At 35.7% G+C, this 8,195-nt stretch overlaps 1 protein-coding gene across 1 annotated transcript; it reads right to left on the reverse strand.

Annotated features, from left to right (window-relative positions):
• Positions 1–2,027: 2,027 nt before the first annotated feature.
• Topors (TOP1 binding arginine/serine rich protein, E3 ubiquitin ligase) lies at positions 2,028–5,492 on the reverse strand. Its single transcript, XM_010619186.3, has one exon. It carries the CDS (start codon positions 5,464–5,466, stop codon positions 2,569–2,571), a length of 2,898 nt encoding a protein of 965 aa, XP_010617488.2. The 5' UTR covers positions 5,467–5,492; the 3' UTR covers positions 2,028–2,568.
• Positions 5,493–8,195: the final 2,703 nt, after the last annotated feature.

Consider the following 8,195-nt stretch of genomic DNA (forward strand, 5'->3'; position numbering starts at 1 on the left):
CCAACAAGGACTGTCAACTTGCCTGAGTTCCCACACCTTTGTACACACTGCTCATTATTACTACAAATTAGATGGACTAATAAAGCCCTTGGGCTAGCTAACCCAGAAATTTGAGAATCAACTTATACTAGGAAGTAACATAGTAACAAGTCTTCATGCTATAAACCTGGGATCACTTATGTGCACACATGAAAGGCTTTGGCTGCAAAATTAAAAACAAATCACAAGTCACACACACACTGAACACCTGAAATAAAATCATGGAACTGAATTCAGAGTTGAAAGAATAAATTATTAGACTAAGAGTTTATAGTAGAGCCAATTTAAAAATCTTCAGTACTCATTCACACATGGTTTTAATGATGTGACAGTAAAAGGCTATAGTAATAGTTTGTCATTAGACTTTCAGAGTGGTAGAAGAGAATGCATTTTTTCATTACCAACTCTAATGAGCTCACTCAAGCCTGGGATGGTTCAAAAGCAAATTAATGGGAAATAACAGGAGAAAGAACACTTTTAACAGTTTAACTAGGATGTTCAATTTCCAGAACAAAAATGCCACATGTGAAGGCTCTTACATAATAAGCAGCAGCATCTCCAGTCATATGAAGCAGGTTATTTGTGGCCTGAGTATGGTGCGAGAACACTTAACATGGACCGAAGTCTTATTGGGCAGGGATTTCTAAACCATTATTCATGTTGGATTTTTTGGTCTGCTTTTAAAATCCCAGTAATAATAGGAAGCTTCTGAAGGATTTTAAGTAGGGAGACAAAATGGAAACAAAAATTGTTTTTTGAAGAATTTTTGAATGGTGCCTCAAGAAAAGACAGGAGAAAGAAGTATGGAACATTCGATGAAGGCCAATCCATTAAGGAGGTACAGATGAGAAAGCTGCTCTGACAGGATGGTAAGGACACCCCCCCACAAAAAGAAAGATTTGGTGGACATCTGGACTGACAGGAAGGAATCAGAGTTGGATATTCTGGGCTTGAACATGTAAATACAAAATAATTTTATAATTTTCAAACTATAATCCTGCCACTATTAATGTTTGAGCTTACTAAAAATTCCCAACAGCAGTTGTTTTTGACACATCTTGCTATATAGTTCAGGTTGGCCTTTGTAGCCAAGGCAAGTCTCAAACTCCTGGTGATTCTCCTGCCTCAGCATCCCAAGTACCAGCCAGCAGCAGTTTTAAATTGTCATTTTAAACCAGTTTCCTACTGTCATTAAGATAAAGTCTCAACATGGCCTACAAATCTTGTTCCTATACTCCACCCTTTGGCTAATCTTTTTTTCAGTTCTTGAAATATGCTAGAAATATGTTTCTGCCCCTTTGGGTCACAATTACTATTTTAATATCAACTTGTTCTCTGGATTCTAACTCAACCATCACTTCTCAGATTAGTTCTCCACTATAAGAAAATTTCCTTTTAAGAAAATTATACTTTCTTCAGAACCCAGTAGTTTGTGATTTCCATTATATACTGTTTTCTTGGTACTGGGAATCAAACTCTGAACCTTGCGCTTGTGAGGCAGGTACAGTAGTACCACTGAGCTAAATCCCTGGTCCTCCATTATATACTCTTAAAAACCTAATACAGATCTGCCACATAGCAGGCATTCCAATTTTCAATGAAGAATGAATATGAATTTTCTTCAGCAAAGAAAATTAACGTCTAACTTTAGATTTAATTCAGTGCTCTACTGTTCACTGGCAATCCTGTATCAGGCTAGATGTAATTTTATCTGCTCTACAACAAGATAAAAATAAACACAACCATTTCGTGTAAAAGAACTACCAATATAAAGTCTGGCAAGAGCTTTTTGTTTTTAGTAAGCTAAATGCTCCAAAACTGCATCGTGATGAAGATAGAAAGCAAGTCAGATATTCCTCAAAATCAGACTTAAATACTGAAATAAGCATTATTTTCAAGATTTTAGCTATAGCAAAATATTTTTTAAAAAATTGCATAGGAAATTTTCTAAATTCTTTTAAGGTATTATTATTTTATTTTTATGTGGCTGAATACACATTTGCCTTACTGGCAGTCCAGATAAACAAGTATATAAAGGAAATACTAAATTTTTCATTTGGCTGAAGATAAACTGTGCAGGTTAAAAATGCCTTGATTTAGCCTGAAGAAATGGTTCTGTCATACAAATTTTTTAGAAGAAAAATAAAGTCAGTTCAAAGGGATTCTTCTTATAACACATTTTAAGAGTAACTCTCAAAAAAAAAAAATTCAAAAATACTACCTTAAAAATGTCAATACATATGGCTTTATGAAATAACTTCTAAAATTTATATTTTTTATTTTAAAAAGATCCGAACTTTTAAATAAACTGCTAGCAATATCATTTTCTTCACTCAAAAGTGCATATTTCTGAGGGCAGAACATACATATGCTTTGAACAAATAATGATTTTTACAAATTAGAACAAAAAAATCACAATATCTTAAGGGGGAAAAGCTTTCAACAAAAGTCATCTTTAAATATACTGTACTAGGTGACAATTTATTCTTTCTTATACCATCTGAATTCCTATGAGATGCTTTGGCAGTTTTAAGACATATCAAAGTCTCTACCAAGAGACACTGATAATAATGATGTCCGTGGAGATGGCAAGTGGTTTGATGGCTCAGTTTGAATAGATACATTACTGGACTGGTTCTCCAAAACAGAGGCAAAGGTGCACTCTTCTCTTACATCAAGAGTTTGTTCAGTTGAAGCTGCCTGGTGTGGATTATTATCTACAGTTTTGTTGGCATTATTCAAGTCATTAGTAAGTGTGGTAATATCACACTCCTTGTCCAGTATACCAAATTCATCTTCAATTGTAACTATATCTTTAGTTTCAAGTGGTTCTAAGGAAGGAGCCAGAAATTCATTTCGTAGGGAGTCTTGAGTACCACTATTGGCACACTCCATGTCTGCCTTTACCTCAGAATCCTTATCACTATCACTATCAATGGTAATAACAACTGGGGAACGGATATTATCTCCATGGTGCTTCTTATGCTTCTTCTTGTGTTTTTTCTTTTTCTTTTTATGATGTTTAGTTGTATCAGTAGCTTTTCCTTCATAAACTATTTCTACACTTAGGCTCCGAGTCCTTTTTCTTCTTTTGTGTTTTGTGTCTCTGTCTGATAATCGGCTGTCTGAAAGGCTATCACTTTCATTTTTGTAGCTTCCATCGAATTTTGATGATTTTTGGTAATGATTGTCCTTAACTTTAGAAGCAAATTCACGAGATGGTTGAGCCACTTCATTAGAACCTTCCAAATGTCGTGTTTTATATTTTCGCTTCCCCCCAGGCTTTTCATTTCTCACCCTATCAGGTCCTGTAGATGCTGTCCTTGACCTATTACTAGACAGGCTTCTCGATCTGTGCTTTTCATAATAATAATATTTCCTTTCACTGTGATTATTCTTTTTCCTAGCATTTGTTCTTTCAGAAAAGGACTGAACTCTAAATTCAGGACTTGAAGATTGTCTAGAATAATGGGCTCTGGACAGAGTCCTCCTTCTGTAAGAAGATTCATAGCCATCCCTGTCTTTGTTTCTACTATAATAGGTATACTCCCACTTATATCTGCTTCCATAATTATTCCTTAAGTAATAACGATCTGTATTTCTGCTCTGTGATCTTCTTTTGCCGTGATCACTGCTCCGAGACCTTGATCTGCTTGAGCTTTCACTACTTAGAGAAAGAGTTTGGCTTCTTCGTGACCAACTGCTATCTCTAGTTCTTGATCTGTTTTTGTCTCTTCTCCCTTTAGGTCTGCTGCTCTCCCTGCTTCTGGACCGTCTGCTCTTCATTCTTTTCTTTCCATGATGCTTTCGGTGATTCCTCTGATCGTGCCCACTTCTACTTTGGGAACATGAATCTGAACTTCTAGATCTTCCTCTCTTTCTGTGTCTATGGTTATATGGGGAATATACTCTGTCTCCTCTCATAGATGAGCTCAGGTCTCTGGGAGCTGACAATGATGTAGATCGTTTCTCTTCTCTCTTTGACTTCATTCTTGTACCAGAATCACAATGACCTTTATTCATCTGCTCATCCTTTCCAAGGACAGAGTGTGGAGATGAACATCTACTAACATCACTGTCACCAGAACTGTAAGATTGCTCTTGTTCTTGAGTCTTTATTGTCTCCATTTTCTCATAAGAGCCTAACTCTTCAGAATCAGAGGATAGTTCAACAAGTTCTGGAGTCCTCTCAGCTAGTGGTTTAACAAACCCAACAATGACACAATTATCTGAAGAATCGCTGTCATTATTTAGGCCCTCATTGGTTTGTACTCCTTGTATTTGAGGTGGTGCTCCTCCTGTGACAAGTTCTTCATCTGAACTGTCAGAAGTATTTAAAAGGGAAGACATGGTAACATGTACCTGCTCTGAGCTTGAGTAAGATGGTCCTGGAGTTTCATCATCCCATGGTGCCTGACCAACAGTGGCTACATTAATATCCAGCTCCTGGGTCTCAGTCTCATCTGGAGATATTGTTATTACTGAAGAATCAGAATGGCTGCCTTCTTCATATGAAGGAGCAGGGCAATCATAATTAGCATGCTGGTCAAAAGCTGCCATGTTAAAAGGAGATCGAGCAAAACTGATAAATTCATGTATAAAATGCTCAGTTCGATTAAGTAAAAATGGTCTTAAATCAGACACAAATGCTTGACTCTCCAAGTCATAGCGAGTAACATTACTCATGATGATATGCTGGACAATATTGACTAATGATGCATGAGCTCCAAAAAGAACTGTAAGTTCACGTTTTAACCAAGGGACTAATCTGTGTAGGCAAGCTGGATTTCTACGGAAAAATTCAGCTGAAATATCTCTGTAGCGGCCACCATCTTCAATATTTCTAACTCGAGCACCAGCACGATAGAGAGTTCGTCTAAAATTAATAATATCTTGCTCTTGAATTTTCCGCAAAGATCTCTCATCTGAAGTATGCTGCCGCCTTATTGCAATTTGTCTCATAAGTTGAGGAATTTCCACATCTCTATGTCTTGTTGAAATATCTAACCCCTCAAATAGTACTCCACTATCTGGAGGAGTAGTTGTTCTTCTACTCATAGTACTACTAGGTGAATACACAGAAGCACTTCGTTCCCTTGTCATAGTTGTACGGTAGCGAAATCGTCGACCATCTGGGGTGGCAAAAGAACCATTATATGAAGGCCTTAAGACATACTCCTTGAAGTCATCTTCTGCCCTCACAGAATGGAAAATAGAATCAAAAGGCTGTTTACATAGTGGACATTCAGCTTTGTTTTTTGACCACTCCTGTACACAGCGAAAACAGAATTTATGTAAGCAGCGATCTAAGTAAGACACATTATCAAATCTATCCAAGCATATAGGACACTTAGAATCAGGAGATGCATCAGCTGGTACTGTCTGTTGCAATTTGCTAGTGCCAGCTTTAGGTGAAAAGTTGTCCATTTTAAATTCTTTAGCAGCTGATGCCATTATCTGTAAAAGGGAAAGAAATACATCAGTAACCTGATAAGAGGAGTGACTAAAAAAATCTGAACAATATGCAATAAAGACCTTGGAATATACTTGGGTAAAAATATTTGAGTGATAAAAATATTTTTATTATAATGAGGCAGTGTATCAAAATAATGTGGTACTTAAAGCACAACAGTGAAGTCAGATTTCTTACAGTTGAATCTCATTTCACACTATCAGTGTTACTGTCTCTGTCCTGAATTTCATCTGCAGGTTAGTGATAACAGAATCTGCCTTACAGGTTTGTAAAGATGCCAAAAAGCATTAAAATTGTGCCCAGTACATACAGTGCTAAGGTCTCAAATATTAGGTAACACTTTACTATTCTTTGAAAATATAATTTAATCAAGAAATTTTTTTTAGCTCAGTGGTTCTGGTGCCTTCCTTGTAAGCACAAGGGCGCGAGTTTGATCCCTGGTAACCAACCCCCCAAAAAGAAACTTTGGCTTATACAAAAAAAAAAAAAAGGACAAAAGAAAACAAGTACTCATGTATCCACCACTCAGATTTAACAACTAATTTTTTAAATCAATTATCCCAAATGTTTTAAAATGTCTCTTCTCTTCCATTCCTATTTCTCTCTAGGAGAAAAGCCAAACACCATAGCCCTCAGCTGATGTTATTTATAGATCATGTATAGTTACATCTTTTGTACATATACACCCCCCCAACACTATACTACTGATTAACTTTTTCCATTCAAACCAATTCTATGGTTTTCAGTGACTGAATCACCAAAACAAACTATATATATAGAGAGAGATATAGATATATGTTTACTGAAGATTGGATAAAACAAATGCAAAAGTAATCCAACAGTAAATGGCCCACAGCAACTGTAAGCCAGTTATTATCCCTATACTATTATTATACTACTATTATTATAACATATTCAGTTAATCACTGATTCCTTTCCAAGCATTTCCAAGGGCCTTATTAAATCTAAAAGTCAAACCAAAAAGTATCCTGAAATTATGTTTTTAGTCTCCTTCCCAATTACTTTTGCCCAAAGGATCACAGGATCTTAAAGATTAGTTTTGTTTTCTTTACATTTACTTCAGCTCATAAGGTATAAAATGAACTTGCAAGACCTGAAATCTAATGTGTCCTACATTTTGGCACTGTTACCTATAAGTCCCTTTTGATAAACTCTATACTCATCATATTGTGTATTTAAAATATTAATTTTTTCCCTATATGTTTCCCTGGACTATTATTCATCTTCTGGCTCTTCCACCAAATGAAAATTCATCACTGGTCAAATGCTACTTTAGTTAAAAAACAAAACTATAGATTTATAAATACAATAATAAACTTATTGGTGCCAACAAACTATATATATAAATCCATAATCAAAACCTGTATTCGTGAAATAAAAATATTTCATCACAGGTTTTTCAAATTAAACATAATCATTTAGGGTAGCTTGGCTTTTTCAGAATCATAATTTAAAAGAGAGTCAATTAATACTGAACAAATTTTTTTTCCCCCAGAGGGCCTGTTTTCTTGGTTGAAAATGCAAAGATTACCACTGTTCTTAAATATTTAGTAGTTCTGAGAAAGCAGAATTTAATACACATAATGCTAGCCGCTTTTGTGTTCACTTATTTATATGCAACAGCAATCACTGAACCCAGGACTTCATGCGTGCTAAGCACTGAGATACAGCTCTACCACTTGTCAATATATGTAAACTTTAAACTTCAGTGAAAAAATTTCTCAGCATTTCCCTTTATAATGCTTTATAATCTTAATAAAATAATACAAATAAGTTTAGAACCTGCGACTGTGTGTGTGTGTGTGTGTGTGTGTGTGTGTGTAGGAAAGAGATGGGGAAAAACAGGGAGCAAACTGGAGGGATTATAAGAAGTCCTAAAGACCACGTTTCACCAAACAGTAGCTCTGCAAACTCGAGAAATTCACGTCAATTCTACCACAGGTATCCAATCTTCTGACTTGCTGGAACTTCAGAGTGAAAAGGAATTGACTTGGGCCACATTTAAATGTGTAATATGGTTAACATACACAAGTTACAGGACTTCCTTTTTAAAATTTGTTGTTATAACACTAAAATAAAACAGGGCAGGTAGCTTCTGGGCTGCAGGTTGGATATACCTGTGAAGCTCCAGTTTCCCTTGCTATAATCAGACTTTGGAAAAAAGACTGATGTATTTCAAGATTAATACATCTTATTTTTTTGTAAGGCAGAATGTTATAAATGCAGAATTATATTTTTTATAAAACTATACCTCCTATAAAAGTCATTCCTTAAATCATTGGATATAAAATGTAATCATTTGTTAATGATATCTGAGGGATAATTCCAATGCAGTGACAACATTAAGGATCACTACCACTTCTGTTTTGTTTTCTGAGACAGGGTCTCACGCTGTAATTCAAGCTGATCTTGAACTCACTAGCTAAGGCTGGCCTAAAACTCAAGGTGCTTATCCTCCTGCCTCAGCCTCCCAAATGCTGGGATTACCAGTGAGCACCACCACTTCTTAAATCATATGACACAGAGTTATTTCTTGAAAACTTAAATGTTCTCAAAAATTTTTTTTTTTTTTTTTTTTTTTTTTTTTTTTTTTTTTGTACCAGGGATCAAACTCAGGACCTTGTACTTGCAAGGCAGGTGGCGGCACCACTGAGCTAAATCC

Source organism: Fukomys damarensis, unplaced genomic scaffold (assembly GCF_012274545.1).
Source record: "Fukomys damarensis isolate Sample0158 unplaced genomic scaffold, DMR_v1.0_HiC HiC_scaffold_36, whole genome shotgun sequence".
NCBI classification, from domain to species: Eukaryota; Metazoa; Chordata; class Mammalia; order Rodentia; family Bathyergidae; genus Fukomys; species Fukomys damarensis.

What these genes read in the sequence shown, in the direction of transcription:
- Topors (XM_010619186.3), bottom strand. Translation starts at nt 5,466, where the DNA reads ATGGACAACTTTTCACCTAAAGCTGGCACTAGCAAATTGCAACAGACA.